We start from the raw sequence: 21,147 nt of genomic DNA, 5'->3' as shown, positions 1-21,147 counted from the left end.
GGGTGGTTAAATGGAGATTAGCGTCTCACAAACTTTCCTGGCTGGGCTAGCTTTAAATGATGACCCTCAGATCGCAGCTTCCTGAGTTGTAAGGATTCCAAATGTAAGCCACCAGTGCTTGGCTCCATTTTCTTTTTTTCATTTTTCTTTCTTTTGACACATTTTTTAATATATATTTTTTTATTATAAAGATACTATACAGAGAGGTTACAGCTACATGAGCAAGGTAATGAGTCCATTTCCTATGGAGCATTGTTATACCCTCCTTTATTATTCCCCTACAATCCCTTTCTCCCCACCTCCCCAACTCCTTCCTTCCCTCTCCTACCCACCCCCCCTGCAAAGTTGTAAAATTTTTCAACATACTGTCTCATTGTTACAATGGGTCATCCTGTACCCTTATTTCAGCATTTTGTTATTTCCTTTCCCCTCCTCAAATTAGAAAAATGTATATACAAGATGCAGGACACCAGAATCAAATATAGTGACAACACTGGTTGTACCATGGAAGAAGAACATACAAAAGAAACAAAAAAATTACATAATACATTATAAATACATTAAAAAGAACAGCAACAAAGATAAAACCCCTTGTGTCCCTATCATGGGGTTCATTTTGCTTAGCATCAGGTTATATGGTCATATGTACATACCTTTTGAACTCTTCTAGTTCTAGACATGTACTAGTTACTGCAAATAAGGGAAACCATGGGACCTATGTTCCTTTGAGTCTGGCTTACTTCACTTAATAACATTTTTTCCAAGTTTTTCCATTGTATATAAATACCACATTTTCTTGATCCATTCATCTACTGAGGGGCTTCTGGTTTGGTTCCATATCTTAGCTATGGTGAACAATGCTGTGATAAACGTAGTTGTGCTGGTAACTTTATTATAGCCTTGTTTGTGGTCCTTTGGGTAAATGCCCAAAAGTGGGATTGCTGGGTCATAGGGGAGCTCTATGTGGAGTATTTTGAGGAACCTCCATACTGCTTTCCAAAGTAGTTGAACAAGTTTACACTCCCACCAACAATACAGTAGTGTTCCCTTTTGGCCACATCCCCTCCAGCACCTGTTGTTATTAGAGTTCTTGCTGTGTCATGCAATCCCATTTGTCCAATCTTTCTTTGATTTGTTGTGTTTCTGGGTCTTTAGTAAGAAAAGTTCAGCCTGTGCCAAGGAGACCTAGAGTTTACCCTGTTCCTCCTATAATGTTTTCAGAGTGTCTGCTTTGACTACAAGGTCTTTGATCCATTTGGAGTTGATTCTGGTGCAGGGTGATATATGGGAATCTAGCTTTAGTTTTCTATAGGTGTTTAACCAGTTTTTCCAGCACCATTTACTGAAAAGGATGTCTTTCTTCCATTCTAATTTTTTAGCTCCTTTAGCTGTAGGTCGGTGGGTTCATTTCTAGGTCTTCAGTTCTATTCCACTGCTCCTGAGGTCTGTTCTTGTGCCAGTACCAAACTGTTTTGATTACTATGGCTTTGTAGTAGAGTTTGAAGTTTGGTATTGATATTCCTCCAGCACTGTTCTTTGTGCCAAGGATTGTTTTTGCTATTTGGGTTCTTTTATTGTTCCATAGAATTTCTGGATTGCTTCTTCTACTTCACTGGAGAATGAGGTTGGGATATTGATAAGTATCACATTGCATTTCTAGATAGCCTTTGGAAGTATTGCCATGTTCATGATGTTAATCGTTTCCATCCAGGACCATGGGAGATTTTTCTACTTCCTTAGTGCTGCTTTAATTTCCTTTTTCAGGATTTTAATGTTTTCATCATAGATATCCTTCACTTCTTTTGTTAACTTAACTCCTAGGTATTTTATTTTTTGTGGAGCTATTACAAAAGGAGTTGCTTTCCTGATTCAGCCATGCACACTTCTCATTATTGACGTACAGATAAGTCATTGATTTTGACCGTTAGTTTTGTATCTTGTTACTTTGCCAAAGTTTTGAATCAGTTCAAGTTTTTTAAATACAAGATCATGTTATCTGCAAAGGAGAAGAATTTTACTTCATCTTTCCCTATTTGGATCCCTTTATGTTTGCATCTTGTGTTATTGTTCTAACTAGGCATTCTAATACTAAATTGAAGAGAAGTAGAGAGGTTAGACATCCTTGTCTCATTCCTGAATTTAGATGAAATGGCTTTAGCTTTTCACCATTAAGTTGATGCTGGATGTAGATTTGTCATACACAGTCTTTATTATATTGAGGAATGTTCCATGAATTCCTAGTTTTTCCACAGCTTTTATCATAAAGGGGTGTTGGATCTTGTCAAAGCTTTTTCTACATCTATTAAGATAATCATGTGGTTCTTATCGGTGCTCTTGTTGATGTGATGAATTATATTACATGATTTGCATATATTGAACCAGATTTGCATCCCTGAAAAGAGTCCTGTTTCATTATGGTGTATGATTTTTTTGATGAGTTCTTGAATTCAAATGGCCAAAATTTTGTTGAGAAGTTTTGCATCAATGTTCATCGATGAAATTGGTCTATAGTTCTCTTTCTTTGATGAGTCCCTACCTGGTTTTGGGATGAGGGTTATGATGGCTTCATAGAAGGAGTTTGGTAGTGAACTTTCACTTTCAATTTCCCTGAAGTGTTGGAGGAGTATTGGTGTGAGTTCTGCTTTGAAGACCTTGTAGAATTCTACTGTAAATCTATCTGGTCCTGGGCTTTTCTTGAGGTCTCGTATTGCTGTTTCTCTTTCGATGCTTGATATGGGTCTATTACATTGGTTTAATTCATCATGATTTAGTTTTGACATGTCAATATTTGCTAGAAATTTGTCCATTTCTTCCAGATTCTCAAACTTATTAGCATAAAAGTTTGAGAAGTATTCCCTTATAATGTTCTGAATCTTGGTTGTTTCTGTGGTGATGTTACCATTCTCCTCATGAGTTTGTTTATATGGGTGTGTTCTCTTCTTTTTCTAATAAGATCTGCTAAGGGTCTGTCAATTTTGTTAATTTTTTTCGAAGAACCGTTTGTTTTGTTTATTCTATGGTGTTTTTGGACTCTAAATTATTTGTTTCTATCTACTGGATTGGAGTTTAGTTTGTTGCTCATTTTTAAGGAGCTTCCGGTACCTTGTTAAATGTTGGTTTCAATCTGTCCAATTTGTTGATGTAGGAACTCAGAGCTATAAATTTTTGCTGTGTCCAAGAGGAGCTGGTAATTTATGTGTTCATTTTTGTTAAATATCATGAACATTTGAAATTCCTTTCTAAACTCTTCTATGACCCACTGGTTGTTCAACAGTATGTTGTTCATCCTCCATGTGTTACAGGATTTTCTTTGGTGGGTTTTGGTGTTGAGTTCTCATTTTATTCCCTTGTCATCTGAGAGAATGGAGGGCATAACTTCAATGTTTCTGAATTTGGACAAGTTTGCTTTGTGACCTAAAATGTGGTCTATTTTGGAAAATGTTCCATGTGCTGCTGAGAAGAACTTGTATCCTGATTCTGCTGGGTGAAATATTCGATAGATGTCTTTTAAGTCTAGTTGATCTATGTCTGAGGTTTCTCTGTTGAGCTTTTGCTAGGCTGACATATCCAGCAGAGATTGTGTTGTGTTAAAGTCCCCAACACTTAATGTCTTTAGATCTATGTGTGACTTTAGGGAAATATTGTTTCTTGGATAAATTTGGGTGCTCTGTTATTTGGTGAATAGATATTTAGAATTGTAATATCCTCCTGAAGGAGAAATCCCTTAATTAGTATGTAATGACCTTCTTTATCTCTTCTTGCTAATTTTAATTTGAAGCTATTTTATCTGATATTAGGATTGTAACTCCTTCCTGTTTATGGGGCTGTTTGCTTGGTAGATTTTATTCCAGCCTTTCACTTTCATTATGTTTGCTTTTGTGGGCAAGGTGTGTCTCTTGACGACAGCAGATAGAAGGATCTTGCTTTTTGATTCAGCTAGTCAATGTCACTTAATTGGAGAGTTAAATCCATTGATATTGAGAGTTAGGACTGAGAGGTGTTTGGTAGTTCCAAATTGGTATTAATCTTCGGTTAGCCTCACCATACTCACACATTTCCCTATCATACTCACAGTGAGACCTTTGCAGACTTTCAAACTTTTTATTCAGCATGTTTACCAATAGAGTTTGTAGAGCATTTTGTGAACTCTCCTCTGGGTTATTCATTGACTGCTCTTTTGCCTGATTGTCATCAGAGGGAATTGAAATACCTGGACTTGCCATTTTTCTTGTGTTTCTGCTTGTTCTGCCCATTTGACTATGATAGCCAAACCGATGCTGAGCTGTAACACTATTTTAAGGCAAGCATCAACCAGAGCCCTGTAGTTACACAGATTGTTTAATGCAATCAAAATGGGTACAGATACAATCTACTTCAACACCAAACAGCTCGGTATCAATGGACTAAGAAAAATCAAGGGGTCAGCAGAACAAGAAATTAATAGTTTTGGGGAGAATTGTGAGAATAAAATAAGATTGGAGGAATGCAGGGAGGGAAAGTAAGAGAGCGATTCAGAAAAATGGGAGGGATAGCACAAAAGGAGAAGGGAGATAAAGAAAAAGATAACATAAAAATTAAAAAATATTATGAAATACTTAAAAATTATATAAGTATAAAGAAAGTTCTACAATTAATGGAGTTAGGGCTGCAACGTCTTCTTCCCGGGCCTGAGTTACACTTGCTGCTCTTGCTGGGTCTGTGTCAGCATCAAAGATGGGTTTTTTTCCTGGTGGTGGGGTGGGGCTACCTTCCCATCTCTGCTCCATGAGGAAGAAGTGAGTGTGTACTCACAGTTTTCCTTCGGTTTCCGAGCAGTCCACATCTGCAACTGTCTGTGGCCAGCCAAAGGAAGATTTATGCTTCTTGTCAGTTCTTGCTGGCAGTGTAGAATCTGCTCATGCACCACCTCTGGCGCCTTTGTCCCAGGCTCTCTGTCAATATGTTGGCCAGGGGCAGCAGCCGCTGCCGTGGCTGCTGCCACCGCCAACCAAGGATGCTTGACCCTGTGTCCTTAACTAAGCTGCCTAAATTTTTCCTCTCTGGCCGTGATAACACACTTGGTGTATCTCTCTAGCTTTAGATTTTCCACTGGAATAGATTTTCCACTGGTTTCTATGGGAGAGCTTGCTTAGCCCCCAGCCTCTCTTTGCCATCTTCCTCCGACCCCCTTGGCTCCATTTTCTTATTTTTATTTCTAAAATTTAAGGAAGCAAATATTTGGAAACAGAATATCTAAAATGATACAGCATGATGGAAACCAAAATCAGGCAGGGGGATTCAGAAAATTTCAAAAACAATCAATGACTATTATAACAAGAATTATTCTCTCTTTTTACTTTTAATATATTTTCATTATTGTTAGTTGTACAAAGGGATTGCTGTTCAACCAGCAGTTTATGAATATTATGCATCTTGAACAATGTCTTTTACCATTCTCCCCAATACTCCAAAAACATTCCTTTCCTCAATTTTCTAAATTTTGTGGGATACACAATGAATTTTATGACTATATTGGATAGGGGATATGGGCGTGGATGACTATGAGTAATATGTAGTGTGAACTTCAGCAGATTCACAAGACAGCTCCACCTACAACTAATGGCCCACCAATATGCTTTATATGCTGAAGCAAACCTTGTCCATGGTTTCATGAACCTCTTTCCTGGACATATATCTATTGCATCATCACTTACAACTATTCATCATCACTTATGTGTTTTCATTGCATGTATTAGCATTTTGCTATTTGTGTGTGTGTGTGTTTGTGTTTGGGCTGATACTGGGGGGTTGAACTCAGAGCCTTGAGATTTCACTTGCCTATTTTACTTGTGGCTGTCACTCTACCACTTGCACTACACTTTCAGTTCTGCTTTTTTGCTGGTTAATTGGCGATAAAAGTCTCTTGGATTTTTATGCTCAGGCTAGCTCTGAACTGTAATGCTTAGATCTCAGCTCCCAGGTAGCTAGGATTGTAGAGTACTAATACATTTCCCTATTTTTAAACTGTTTGCTTGCTTAAAAAAAATATTTAAAACCCTGATAACTAAAATACACAGTTACAATGCAATGAACAACCATCTGTGTTTTAATTAAGAAAACTGAGTTCGTTATACATGGAGTACTTTAAAAAGAAATTGAGACACTAGGCTCAGCATAATAAAAGATAAGTGAGATTAAGAATTTACCACCCAAAACAACAAAGACCTAGACTAAAACCCAAATATAAATCTCAGTCTCCGAAGTTGTGTAAAACGTGTGGTCCATTGGCACTTATTCAGAAAGACACACTTAGCTGAAACATGTACTCAACTAAAAGTGTAATTCTAATAGCCACTGTGATAAGAGAGCTTTTTTTTATTTAAATGTAGAAGTACAAATGAAATCTGAGAGGCAGAAGAAGCATAAAGATAAAAAATTTGAAGAGTATTTTGCATAGTTAATATAAGCATGTAAACAGTTTAGTAGGGAATATAATATATATATTAAACACTGACATCTTTATTTATTTTTTTTTTTGGTTTTTTAAAATTTCTCTAGGGCTGGGAATGTGACTGGTAGAGTGCTTGCCTAGCATGTATTAAGCCTTGGGTTCAATTCCTCAGTACCATATCAACAGAAAAGGCCAGAAGTGGTGGTGTGGCTCAAGTGGTAGAGCGCTAGCCTTGAGTAAAATAAGCTCAGGGACAGTGCCCAGGCCCTGAGTTTAAGTCCCAGGACTGGCAAGAAAAAAAATCTCTATTGTTATTTTAAAGATGTTATACAGAGAGGTTACAGTTTCTTTTTGATCGTTGTGACCCCTTCCCTGGCTCTCTCCCAGTTTTTCCCTCTGGTCCCCACACACAAGTTGTATAGTTCCTTTTCAACATAGTGTCTACTGAGTATTACTGTGGCATTTGTTCACCTTTTGTACCACAATTTCTGTGCCCTCCTTGCCCTCCCAAAGACAGAAAAATGAACAAAAAAGACAAAAACATGAACAAATAAAAAAAGACTCTCTTATTTCCACTTCCTGGAGTTCATTTAGATAAATATTATTTTATATGATCAGATACACATAACTATTGAGCCTGTGATCCTGTCCTAAGAATATCCTCCCTTGGTCTCATTCTGTGTAATGTATATTAAAAATAAGTACACGGACATCTTTATCTTAATTGTAATAACACTTGAGTTATTATGAGTTAATTGTAATAACACTTGAGTTGCAATGCAAAACCCGGAAGAGAACGAAGATCAGGAGGATCTCATTTGGCCATCCTGGGCAAAAAGTTAATGAAATTCCTTCTCAACAATAAAGCAGAAACCAATGGTACATCACTTTAATCCCAACTACATGGGAAATGTATATAATAGGATGGTGGTCTAAGACAAAAATCGATGAGATGCAATCTGTAAAATAATGTGGTAAAAGTCAAACAACAACAACAAAAGATGTAGGAGAGGGACTTGAAGTGGGATAGTACAAGTGGTTGAGGGCCTGCCTAGCAAATTCAAGGCTTTGAGTTGAAATTCTACTACTCCCCCACCCCCCCAATTCAGTTGTTTTACCTTCTGGCTGCAGTTATGTGGATATATGTTTTCTCTGTGGTGTTTATTGAACTTCCTTTATTTTATTTTATTCCACTTTAAAATCTACTTTGGGTTTAGTGTCCATGGGTTATGTTGAGGGATTTTGTTACTAGAAAAATATGTGAGGTACCTAAGATATTAGGAACCTCAGAACTGGTGATGTCTTTTTTTTTTTCTCACAACTCTTCCACATTGCTCCCAAGAAAGAATTCTTTGGCTTTAAATCAAATGTTCCACAGTGTGTTGACCCTGTCTGTGCAGCCTCACTTTACATCAAGGTCCCCTTCTTTCTTTAAGTTGTAGTAAAACGATTTTTTACAGTTGCTCAATCTGGCCATGCCTCTCGTAGTACCTCATTTTGAAAATGTGGGCCTATCCACTTTCTCTTAGCTTTACTGGGTGAATTCCTGGATACCATGTAGGTCATCTGTTCTCTTCTGTTGCAGAGTGATCCCTGAACAAACTTTGCTTCTTATCTCTTATGGCCACATCATAGATGATGACCACACTTGTGTACACATGGTGTACCTCTGATCACAGTGACAACTTTATATTTCATTCCCCACTAAATTTTTGAGTACAATAAAAAAAGCATCAACACCATTTTTTTCAATTACCAGCTTTGTGTGACTCTTCTACTATCTGTTAATTAAATTTTTCATGAATCATTTCATCATTTAGGACTTCAAAAAGAAAGTTGCTCGAGTCATTAATTCTATAATGGGCTCCATGTTCTTTTGGCTGTAGGAATGTTATATTCATTTATCTTGAGACTATCTTTTCCCTATAGTTATGAACTTCCTAGAATTTCTTGAAGGATTTGCAGGCTTTTTAGAGGCAGTTGGTCATGCCCACTGCATGTTGCTACATGTTATATACAGACAAATGTGGCTGGTTTTCAGTTCCTGTGTTCTGTTTAGATTTTTGTTGGAGCTAGGACATAAACTTGAGAAGTTCTCTTGTATCTAAGTTACATCTATTATATATTTAATATAACATGCTTAGCTAAACAAAAATTTCTCAGAGGACTAAAAAGTAAACTATATTTGGGCAATTAAGAAACTATATAGTTATAGTACCTACCAAGAAGAAAGTATGGATCAAATGTGTTTTTCTTGGTAAAGCCTACTTTGTTAAATGGAAAAGAAAATCCAATAAATAATGCAAAACTTAAGAAAAGTGAGGGAAGAGCTGGATTGAGAGGGATAGGTAAGAATGTTGAAAGGGGTGATAATGATCATGACACATTGTATTTGAAAACTGCTCTTTTGGATAACACTTTCTATAACTAAAGATCATAAAACTATTTTTTTAAAATGCATTATGTTAGGAAGATGTGTTCTGACAGCGCTTGGTTGATTGTTACAGAAGTCATGGAGACACAAGCTCACCAATTCCATTATTTAAGATAATAGTGGTATGTCACAGTAGGAAGTGAATAGTGGAATCAGAGCTGAGTTCAAATCTTAGTGGAGATAATTACTGATGTTTAGTGTTTAAAATATATTTTTTCCATTGGGCACCAATGGCTTGCACCTATAACCCTAGCTGTTCAGGTGACCAAATCTGAGGATTATGATTTGATGCCAGCCTGGACAGGACAGTCCATGAGACTCTTATCTTCAATTAGGGCCCACAAAAAAAATGAAAGAAAGAAAAAGCTGAAAGTGGAGCTGTGTCTCAAGTGGTAGAGTACCTGCCTTGAGAAACAAAAGCTCAGGGATCACTCCCTGAGTTCAGGCTGTAGGACCAGCAAAGAAAAAAAAACAACAACATATTTTTCTTTTCTTTTTGGGGGGAGGGTCCAGTCGTGGGGCCTGAACTCTGGGTCTGGGCACTGTCCCTCAGCTCTTCAGCTCAAGGTTAGCACTCTACCACTTGAGCCATAGCGCCACTTCCGGCTTTTTTCTTTTTGCTTATGTGGTGCTGAGGAATCGAACCCAGGGCCTCAGGCATGCAAGGCAAGCACTCTACCACTGAGCCACCTTCCCAGCCCCCCCAACATATTTTTCTTTGCCATTACTTTCACATGTGAAATGAGAAATATGATATAGGTTAATAAATACCTCTTGTTTAAAAAGCTTAGAATCAAAATATTTCAGATTTCAGAGTTTTATGGGGTATTATTTTGGAGGGGAGTATATTTGAATAGAGTTTACCAACTCAGTATCCTTGATTTGAAAATCTAACGTCCATAATTTCATATGAGGGATTGTGACCTGTATGGTATCATTATAGTTAAATAGAATAATTTATATAACATAATGGTTTTACTGAATGGTGTGTTGTACTTGTTAAAGTAGCACTTATTCATTATTAGTACCAAGAACATTGTTACTAGTTTTAAAGATGGCTTATTCAGAATAATATATCTGAGTGTAAAATAAGAAGCTTTGTGCAAGACAAACTTGTGTGTTGTATAAAACATGAAGTTGTGACAATGGTGTCATGGCCTTCTTGTTCCAACTTCTAAGCTAGTCAATAGCCACTCTTCTGTTTTTTAAAATGTACATTCTCAATTGTGCTAAATAGTTTTGCTACAAAATATCTAACCTCCAGCCAATGGTTTTCTCTCTTCACATGTCTGGGTACAATATTTTCTCCATCTTACCATTTTTTAGACAGTCTAACCTTCTTGTCCTATAAACCATCCCAACCATATAGTATAGAATTGGCCAAGATATAACATAAAGATTGATAGGTGTATTGCTGTAATATACAATACAGTTTTAAGCCTCTGTGAATCTTAAATGAGAATATTCACATACTATCTCTGCTTTGTCCTAGCTGCTCTTTTTTCTTACCATGCTGATATTTGGTATTTTCTCCAAACACATCACTGAATGTATTTGCTCAAAGATTGGCAGTCACCTTCTGAATGCAGTACATTTCTCTATTACATTAAATAAGCAGTTGACCCCAATATCAAATGAAAGCAAGTCTCCCTTTCTTATGAATATGTCTTTTTAGTCCTATATTCTTACCCAGTTTCTGTCTTGTCCTTAGAAGTCTATGACTATCACAAAGTTCATATTCTTGACTTCTTTCTCATTTTCTCCATAGCTATTTTAACTCATGATTTAAGTTACTGTAGGGAAATTTTTCAAAAGCTCATGGATATCCTGACCTTTCTCTAGAGTTCTAGGTGTTTTAGAAGTCTTACTGGATATATATATATAATATATATATATATATATTATATGTTATATGTATATATAATATATATATATATATAGTTAACAAGTTCCTTATCAAATTAGTAACTTCAAATGGATAAATTTATTCTCCTGAGAATGTATTTAAACTCTACTTAGCAGGGACACCCTGTTAACACTTTCCCACTCCATTTTTCTAACAGTCTTCTATATATAGTGAAGTAATCTTTTTCTGTATTGATCTAAACCTTAACACATTCTCCAGAGACAGTTTGTCCATTTACTCCTTTTGCTGAAGCATCCTTTGGTTTACACCACTTGTTCTCTTTACAGGATCACTGTGATTCTGCTAATATCACTGGTTTTCAAATGTGAAAAGTCTAAATTCATACAAAATTATGAGTACGAATATCCTAGTTTACATTCTTTGGCAATGAATTAATGATATTTTTATATATTATCTTTCTAACATCTTTTTTCAGTTTTATTTAACTCATATTTACATAATATATGCCTTCTTTTTCTTTTTCATTATAAACTCATAGAGGGCAAATGCTATCTTACTTTATTTCCATGTAAAAAATCCTACTAACCATTTGTTTCTATTTTCACTTCCAAAGTTCACAAAACCAAATCACAGCACTTTTATATTTGGCACTACTGAGAGGAGTTAGATATTACAGAGAACAGACAACCCAATGATTAGAGTGTGTGTGTGTGTGTGTGTGTGTGCTCACATGTGTGTACGCGCGCTCTTACTGAAGCTTGAACTCAGGACCTGAGTGCTTTTTTTTTTTTTTTTTCATTTTTTTTTTTAAATTTTATTTTATTTTATTTGAGAACATACTGCTGAGTGCTTTTCCTTAAGCTTTTTCCCTCTAGATTTGAGCCACAGCCCCACTTTCAGTTTTTTGGTGGTTAATGAGGCTCATAGACTTTCCTGCCTGAGCTGGCTTCAATCTTTGATCATAGATCTCAGCCTCCTCAGTAGCTAGTTTTACAAGCATGAACCACTGACACCCATCCATTGGTTAATTAAGCAGTATTCTTGAATGGAAACTATGATGCAGAAATCACATGCCTTTAATTTCAGTCTTTCACACCATCTGGGGCTACCTACTACATAAGAAAACTAAATATTTTTGAAGAATTGAATAATTTGTAAGTAGAAGACAAAGTTGGAATTAGCTCTTGTGCTTTTTTAAAAAGCTTTAAATCAGACTTATATCAGATACATGGATCTACATAAAATACTAAAAGAATATTATTTTAGTGCAATTTTAGAATATAACTATTTAAATTGGCACCTGCTCTTCCACTGCTGTTTGTTAAATGAAACATTGATCGCCTCTTTCTTGAACTTTCTCTCATCTTACTACACTTTATCTTATCTTAAATATTATATCCCTAAACCCTACTGTAAAATTTTGTCATAAAAATTATGTCCTGTATTTAGCTGTCTGATAGCCTGACAGCTGGGAGATGATACTAGATTTTATTCTGACATTCACTTGTCTCTAGCTCCATTTTCTAAACTTTTTGCTTCTCTCTCCATAGAAAACTTGAACTCTCTTTCCCAAGCTTAACCTAATTTAGGGATTGGCCCTCACTCACTGTATTCTTTCTAGTTGTTTCCTTCTTTTCCTGCACTTTCTCACTTGAAAAAGTTCCCAGAGAAAAACGAGGTTATTTGTCCTCTTCTACGATTCACATTTAAAAAAACATATTTTTATTATCTTTAAGTAGTTGTACAAAGGAATTGCCGTTCAATAAAGCAGTTTTTTTTAATTTAATTTTATGTCAAGGTGATGTACAGAGGAGTTACAGTTATATAAATAAGGTAATAAGTACATTTCTCGTCAAACTTGTTACCGCCTCCCTCATTTTTCTCCCGGTTTCCCTCCTCCCCCAAAGTAGTACAGTTCATTTCCAACATATTGTCTTGTGAGGATCACTGTTGCATTGGTTTGCCCTTTGTCCTTTTTCTCACCACTTTGTTGTTCCCCTTCCCTTCACTAATTCAGATAAATGTATATACAATACCCAGGGTATCAAAATCAAATACAGTGATAATAGGGGTTAAACGATAAGGGAAAAAGTACAAAAAATAAGAAATCATATCTTACATTAGAAACAACAACAAAGAAAATCTTCTTGTTTTTGTATACAATGTGTTCATCAAGTCTTCCATTTCAACATTCTCACCTATCTCTTCCAACCCATCACTTTTCTTAAATTTTGTAGGCTATATATTGAATTTTTTTACTGCATTCTTCCCATTTTCTTCACTAGAGTTTACTTATTTTGTTTCTGTGATTTATTTATTGTGTTTTTTTTTCAGTTTACTTTTTTTAAATTGTTTTTCCTCTCCTCACAATTCCAAAGAGCTTGTCTATGTAAAATTCAATTACCTATTCATCCACAAAGGAGCTCTAATTGCAATGTCTTTCCAAGAAGCATCTTCACTTGAAATCTTCACAATTTTTTTATTATTTTTAATTTTTTGTCAGTCATGGGGCTTGAACTCTCGGCCTGGTCACTGTCCCTGAACTCGTCAGCTCAAGGCTAGCACTCTACCACTTAAGCCACAGACCACTTCCAGTTTTCTGGTGGTTAATTGGACATGAGAGTCTCATGGACTGAACTTAGATCCTCACAACTCATCCTCCTGAGTAACTAGGATTACAGATGTGAGCCACAGGCCCCTAGCTTCACAATTTTTATAATAAAAGTTTTTATTTCATAGCCATTGAATTATTGTGGTTGTAACTAAAACCAGAGTTTAAAAAGGGAAGTCAATTAAGCAAAAAAGACTTCATAAGAACTCCAGATTTACTTCATGTTTTCTTAACTCTTACAGGTTATGTGGAAGTGTTGGTGATACCTGCGGGAGCAAGGAGCATCAAAGTTGTAGAAGAAAAGCCGGCACATAGCTATTTAGGTAACCTGAGTTACAGACAGACAGTTCAAGTATGATTCCCATTCTATGGCCTGGGCGTTTTATGAGGGGAGGAATTCAGCCTGTTTCATTTCCTGGACTTTCCAGGAAGCACCTCATACTACACTGATAGAGACTAAGTGTTTCTTGCCTTCTCTCCCAATGATGTATCAGGAGCAAAAGCAATCTGGTCTATCAGTGTGTTGGATTTTTATGTAAGGGAAGGTATAAATTATTAACTTATAACATAACAACTCCATAGATTACTTAGGCCTATTTTATTTCAGGTATATACATATACAGGATATAATTCATTAATCCATTCAGTTCATATACATGTATATGTGCATAAATATATTAATGCTATGTGTCAGTGCATGTGTATGTTTATAGGAAAAAGATTATTTAAGAATTAGGAACTCTTCGGGTATGAAAAAAAAATTCATATACTAAAGACACTTCACTTACAATGGGAAAATGCTTTATTTCTTACCTCACTGATGAAGAAAGTGTCCTTTAAATATTTTTTGTGAGAAAGTGAGAAGAGGCTATTTCATTAACTTTAATTATTGTCAAATTACTCATTGTCATGTATTATTTTAATTATTATTATTTAAAATATATTAAAGAAAATACTTATTTATCCAAATATATTTGCTTATATATTAAAGTTTCAAGCTAGTCAGGGATGCCAGTGTCAAATATGATCAGATAAAAGAAAGGAGAAAACATTCTCTCAGAATTTAAACACTATATTTGAATTACCTATTTAAAATGCCCCCAAGAAACTTTGGATCAGTGGCTCATGCCTATAATCCTAGCTACTCAGGAGGCTGAGATCTGAGGATTGCAATTTGAAGCCAGCCCAGGTAGGAAAGCCTGTGAAATTCTTAGCTCCAATTAACTACCCAAAAAAAAGAAAAGCTGGAAGTGGACCTATGGCTCAAGTGGTAGACTGCTATACTTGGGCAAAAAGCTCAGAGACAATACCCAGGCCTGGAGTTTATGCCCCATGACCGGAGGTTGGGGGGAGAGGAAGCCCTCATGAATTTTCTCCATCAGAAAAATGATATCTTTGTTGCTGTTCCTCAAGTGAGTAATAAATGTCCCATTAGGAAACTTGTTCAATGAAAAACAATCTATCCTAAGTAATTCTACCTGCAATATAGAAAACAGTTTAGCCTTGTACTGAATTAGAATTTCTTAAGGATTTATTTTCTAGGAGTAGGGAAATTTGACGAAAAAGATTCTAAAGAAATCTTTTATTATATGATATTATATGATATAGTTACTAGTTTGTAATTACCAATAAATCAATCTGATCTGCTTTACATATCATGGATTTTTAACTGTGTTTTTTTATGGAGTAGATCATTCCAGATTCAATTGTTTTAATGATCCAATATTAAATTTTTGAAGACAATGAACACTAGATGATATGTTAATTTAATAACATTATTGACTACTGAATTTGAATATGCTTTATTTCTTCCAAGCTCTAAAAGAATACAGATGCTTCAAGTGGAGCAATTTTTATGTTTTAAGAGACTGATTAATGTGGCTAAACCAACCAGCTGCTTTCACAAACAGGGCAGCACCATGTGCCTGCACTTCCTTACCTCCTATTCTTTCAACCAATCCAACTTGGTTTTCTGTCTCCCTGAACAGGCATTGAGTTTTTTGTTTGTTTGTTTTTTGTTTTTAGGTCAGCAATCCTTTCTTTGATGACAAATTAATAGTCACCAAGGTCCAGCATGTTACTTGACCTATAGGCAGCATTAATATCCACTGACATCTTCTTAGCTCATTAGACAGCTTCTTTGTTGTCTCCTTTCCTTCACCCAATGCCCTCTTGGGTCTCTGTTGATAGCCCTCAAACTCCTTGTAGTCTCCGTATATTCCCATTGGGTAAGGATCGGGCTCAGGCCTTCTTGCTTTTTCACCTTCTTACTTTCACCTTCCTAGGGAATCTCATCTTACCTTTACATGACTATATTATAAATCATTCATTTATATGATTACAATATCAAATGTCTTGTAGACACTTCAGAAAAAAGAAGCCCAAAATCAGAAGTCTAGGATAAAAATGCATTCTTCCCTTTTACCCCTACCCATGTTTTAGGGTAGTGTTATGGTGTTACTGGCCTGTGGCTTTCTAACAACTGCCATGGACTTGGATGTTAAAAACAACAATAAATATATTCCTTATAGACAAGAAATCCCAAATCTGTTTCTGTGTCTTTATAGCCACATTATCTCTGGAGACACTGACTCTTCTATGTCAAATCTGTCTCATTCTCCCACTTATAAAGTTATGCATCACTGTATATAGGAACCTACTGTAAAACCCCAGGTAGTTTGCCATCACCCTTAACTAATATTTACAAATTCTTTCCTTCATTCCTTCTTCCTTCATTCATTCCCTCCCTTCTCTTTCTTTCTTCAATGTCTTCATCCATTCAGACTTCAGGTTACTATGGCAAAAATACCATACAGTGGATAGATTCAAAGTAACAGAAATTTCATAGTTTTGCAGGCTGGAAAACATCAAGATCCTGATGGATTTTCTGTTTAGTGAGGGCCTTTTTCCAGATTCTGTGTTCTCACATGGTAGAAGAGGTGAGCTAATTCTTTGGGACTCTTTCCTAAGAGCATTGATCAAAAGTTTTTACAACATTAACTTGGGGGATACAATTTCCATCTCAGGATTGTTTGAGTGCACAAATATTCACATCAGAAATAGCATTCATAGGTTCCAGGGACTAAAATATGTCTAATTTTCCTTAGTAATATATTAAATATTACACATATCATATAAAACTTGCAATTACATTTTTTTGTCCTGGGGCTTGGCAACAAGGCCTGGACATGATCTCTGAGATCAGACTTAGTGCTCTTCCCCTTGGACCAGAGTTCTTTCTGCTTTTTAGTGATTAATTGGAGACAAGAGGCTTAGAAACATTCTTGTATGCACTGGAATCAAACCATGATCCTCAGATCTCAGTCTTCTGAATAAGTAGGATTATAGGCTTGAGTCACCAGTACCTGGTCATTTAAATTATTTTTATGTGCAGTAAGTTCCATGGCATTGAATCCAAATCTCAATAATATTGTAGATATGTAGAAGTCCCCTGTGATTTGTGGAATTTCAAATGACCCTGAATGATCAGACCAAACCTGAGAAAGCAGAACAGAATTGGATCATTCACACCTCCTAATTCAAACACAGCACTGATGCAGGGTCATAAACACAGATAAGCACACTAATGACATACAACAGAACCCAGAAATAAACCTTTGCATATTTTAATGACTTTTGACAAAGATACAAAGATAACTCAGTGGAGAATGTTCAGTGTTTTCTCCAATAATACTGAAGACATTGGAGAAAAATGAAGTTGGACCCTTGTCTAAAACCGTGTCAAACTACTCTTGGGTCCAAGGCTTTTATTTGATTTGTGATTCAATTCTATTACTCATTGTAGTTATACTTAGAATTTCTATTTTTTTTGTGATTCAATCTTAGTATGTTGTATATTTCTGTGTATCCATTTACCTAGTTTTTCAAATTTATTTTCACAAGCTTGCTCACAGTACTCACTTACAATTTTTCTGTAGTACTAGCTATAATGTGTTCATTGTTACATCCAATCAGTAATTTTAGCTGGCCATCACTCTTTCCTGTCCTCAGCTTTTCCTTTAGGAAGCTGAAGGCTGATAAACTTATGTATTCTTTTAAAGAACCATCTTTAGGGTTTTTTTCCTATTGATTTTCATTTGACTCTGATCTGATCTTATTTCTTTCCCTCTACTAATTTTAGATCTATTTTATTCTATTTTTTCTTCTTCCTTAAATTGTAAACTTTGTTAATTTGAAGTAGTTCTTATTTTTATTGTGTTAAGGGAATACATTTCTTCTTTAACAGGACATTTACTATGTTTCTCCTAAGTTTTCGTATGTTGAATCTCAGTTTCATTTGCCTAGAAATTTTTTTAAATTTCTTCTGTGATTCCTCGCCCCTCTGGTAGATTACTTTCTTTGATACATTTTTTCTAAAAACTTGTAAATTTTCACATATGTATATATATGAAATGTATATATATGTATGTATGTGAAATATGTATGCATATGCATGTATATATGTATATATGAAGTATACATGTGTATATATGTATGAAATATATGTATATATAAATATATGTGAAATATGTATATTTCATATACACACACATATATATATTATATTCAGCCTATTCCAGCCACTAATTTCAGTTGTTTTTGTTTAAAATGAGAGTCTTCCTTGGTCTTTCACTCTCTTTATCATCCTAACATTAGCAAATCTGTCAGGAATTTAAAATTATTTTTTAATCTCCATAAACACCATGACCTCCAATCAATTCACACCATTATATTGACTCTTTTTATTTTTTCTATAGTGCTTATCAATGTTAAAATTTCTTTCTTGTTTGCAGACTTACTTGTAACTTAGTGCTTTATCTACAGTAAATAACACAAAGTTGGTTCACAGGAAATATCAACAGTTCCAATGAATTTTATTCAAGAGTGATCAATTTATTACATGGAGCAATGAAGAAAAATACAAATTATGAACAGATTTATGAACAGTTTTCTTTTCCAGTGTGCCTCTAGTACTACTAATTTTGCTTTCTTTCCATGCTACTGCTCTCTAAACTCAAATATCTAATCAATTTTTCTACTCAAGGCTGGTGTTCTACCACTTAAGTTACATCTTTACTTCCTGCATTTCTTATGGTTAATTAAAGATAAGTGTCTCCTGCCTGGTCCTGCTTTGAACCTTGATCTTAGGATCTCAATCTCCTCAGTAGCTAGGATTACAGGCATGGGTCACCAGCACCAATTAAGTGTGTAGCTTTAATTATTGTCAGTTTTTCCTTTTGCCCAGCTTTAGGCTTAAGGTTAGTAAGGTGCCAAGATGTTGATACTATTATTATTATTATTATTAATTATTATATGTTTGAAGAAAAAGGTATGACTGAGCCAGGCTGGTGAGACAGGCAAACACTGTGATTGCTGTGGGGCTCCTCCAGCAAAATGAAACAGCCTTTTGCTAAGCTGAGAGACTAGTGCTAAAGAAACTCAGAGAACACTTAAGGGGGACTCAAAAAAAGCATCGTGTTAGCTTTTGCTTGCCTCCTCACTGGGGCCTGTGGGGATCTAGAGGTCATCCAGGGTCTGGCTACCCGCTTTGGGTTGACAGAGTAACAAGACACCAGGATGGGCTATGGCCTGGCCACCAGCCTGGGCGAACAGCTTTTAAATTTTTTATGTATTTTTTTATGTTTTTCATTGTAAAGATACTGTACAGAGGGGTTACAGTTACACGAGTAAGATAATGAGTACCTTTCCTATAGAGCATTGTTACCTCCTCCTTTGTTTTTCCCCTACCATCCCTTTCCTCCCCCACTCCCCAACTGCCCCTCACCGCCACTCAAGTTGTAAAGTTCGTTTTCAACATAGTGTCTTGTCATTGTTACAACAGGTCAGCCTGTATCCTTATTTCAGCATTTTGTTATTTCCCTTCCCTCCCCCCAAATTAGAAAAATGTATATACAAGGTTCAGGGCACCAACATCCAATACAGTGAAAACAGGGGTTATACCATAGGGAGGAACATACAAGAGAAATGAAAAATCACATAGTACATTATAAATACATTAAAAACAATAACAAGAAAGAAAAAACCACTCGTGTCCCTATCTTGTGGTTCATTTCACTTAACATCATCTTATATGATCATATGTACATAGCTTTTGACCTCTTCTGCTTGTCCTAGAAATATATGCTAGTTATTGCAAATAAAGGAAACCATGGGACCTATGTTTCTTTGGGCCTGGCTTACTTCAAGCTTTTTATGTTTTTTTAATCTCAATTTTTAAATATACATGTGTGTGTGCATGAGTGTGTGTACACGCTAGTTGTCTTGTGTATTTTGAGCAGTATTTTCCACATCTGCATTAAACATGGGAATATATACGTAGAATTTCTTTTTTATTTTAGTCATTGATACCTTCAAAAAATACTTTTCACAAACTTTGTAAAATGTTTTGGCTTAAAAATCAACATACAAATACCAGCAATTTTTCTGTATAGCAAACACTTTGAGAAGGATATTAGGCAAATAATTCCTCCGAAAAAAAAAATTTTATTGTGAAAATACTGTACAGTGGGGTTACAATTACATGGGCAAGATAATGAGTACATTTCTTATCAAGCATTGCAGCCTCCTCCTTTGTTTCCCCTTCCCATCCTTCCTCCCCACCCCCCCCCACACAATCCTCCCCGCCCACCCCCCCCCCCCCACCAAAGTTGTAAAGTTTGCTTTCGACATACGACTTGTACATCTCATTGTTGCAATGGGTCCACCTGTATCCCTATTTAAATGATTTGTTTTTCCCCTTCCCATCCACAAATTATACCGACATGAAATACAGTGAAAGCAGTGGTTATACTGTGGGGGAGGGACATACAAAGCAACAAAGAAATAATCTTATAAATGTGTTAGAAACAATCACATGAAAGAAAAAAAAACATTTGAATGCATATGTTAGGGTTCATTTCCCTAACATCTACTTATCTGACCTTTTCTGCTTGAGTCAGACATATACTAGATATTGCAAATAAAGGGAACCATGGGACCTATGTTTCTTTGGGCGTGGCTTACTTCACTTAATATAATTTTTTCCAAACCTTTCCATTTCCTAACAAATGGGGCAATGTCATTCTTTCTGATGGAGGCATAGAATTCCATTGTGTATATATACCACATTTTCTTGATCCATTCATCTACCCCTCAGAAAAATTTTAAAAATGGGTTCAAAATAAGTTTTGGAATAAGTCTAAGATTGAAAGACCTCTACAGTGAAACCTATAAAGTCTTGAAGAAAAAAATTTGCAGATTATACCTACAACTAATTGAATTTTGAAAGGCATTAAAAATACACATTGGGGGAAAAAGACAGCCTTTTTAACAAACGATGTTTGAAAACTGGCTACCCAAATGCAGAAACTGTAAATATACATACTTATATCTCTACACAAAAATCAATTCAAAACAGATAAAAGACTTTCATGCAAGACCTGAGTCTTTAAAAGTACCACAAGTTCCTAAAGCCTGTTGAAATCATAGATACCAATTTTCTGGATTCCCAACTGTTCAGAAAATGAGAGTACAAGGTGACAGCTAGCACTTAATGAAATCAAACGATTGTGCAGAGCAGAGGAAACAATTACCAAAATCAAGAGAAAGTCCACGGAATGAAAGAAATTCTTTGCCAGCTACTTATCACATAAATGATTGTTATCCATAGTGATTAATATGTAGACAAATATTTCTGAAAAATATGTTAATTATATATTTTATATGTTATATAATCAAAAGTGTTTCTGAATATATTCTATATTTCTGAATATGGATCAGAAATTAAACACCAATGAACATATAAG

The 21,147-nt window shown here is 35.5% G+C and overlaps 1 protein-coding gene across 1 annotated transcript in view; it reads left to right on the top strand.

The window, feature by feature from the left end:
• Adamts19 (ADAM metallopeptidase with thrombospondin type 1 motif 19) overlaps positions 1–21,147 on the top strand; it is a 250,921-nt gene that overhangs the window by 169,644 nt on the left and 60,130 nt on the right. Inside the window, exon 16 of the mRNA XM_042692116.1 lies at positions 13,585–13,665. Coding sequence (XP_042548050.1) covers positions 13,585–13,665 — 81 coding nt within the window. The remainder of the gene's footprint in view (positions 1–13,584; positions 13,666–21,147) is intronic.

Source organism: Dipodomys spectabilis, unplaced genomic scaffold, assembly GCF_019054845.1.
Source record: "Dipodomys spectabilis isolate Male_0828 unplaced genomic scaffold, ASM1905484v1 ptg000147l, whole genome shotgun sequence".
NCBI lineage: Eukaryota > Metazoa > Chordata > Mammalia > Rodentia > Heteromyidae > Dipodomys > Dipodomys spectabilis.
This window is presented reverse-complemented; position numbering and strand designations above follow the sequence as displayed.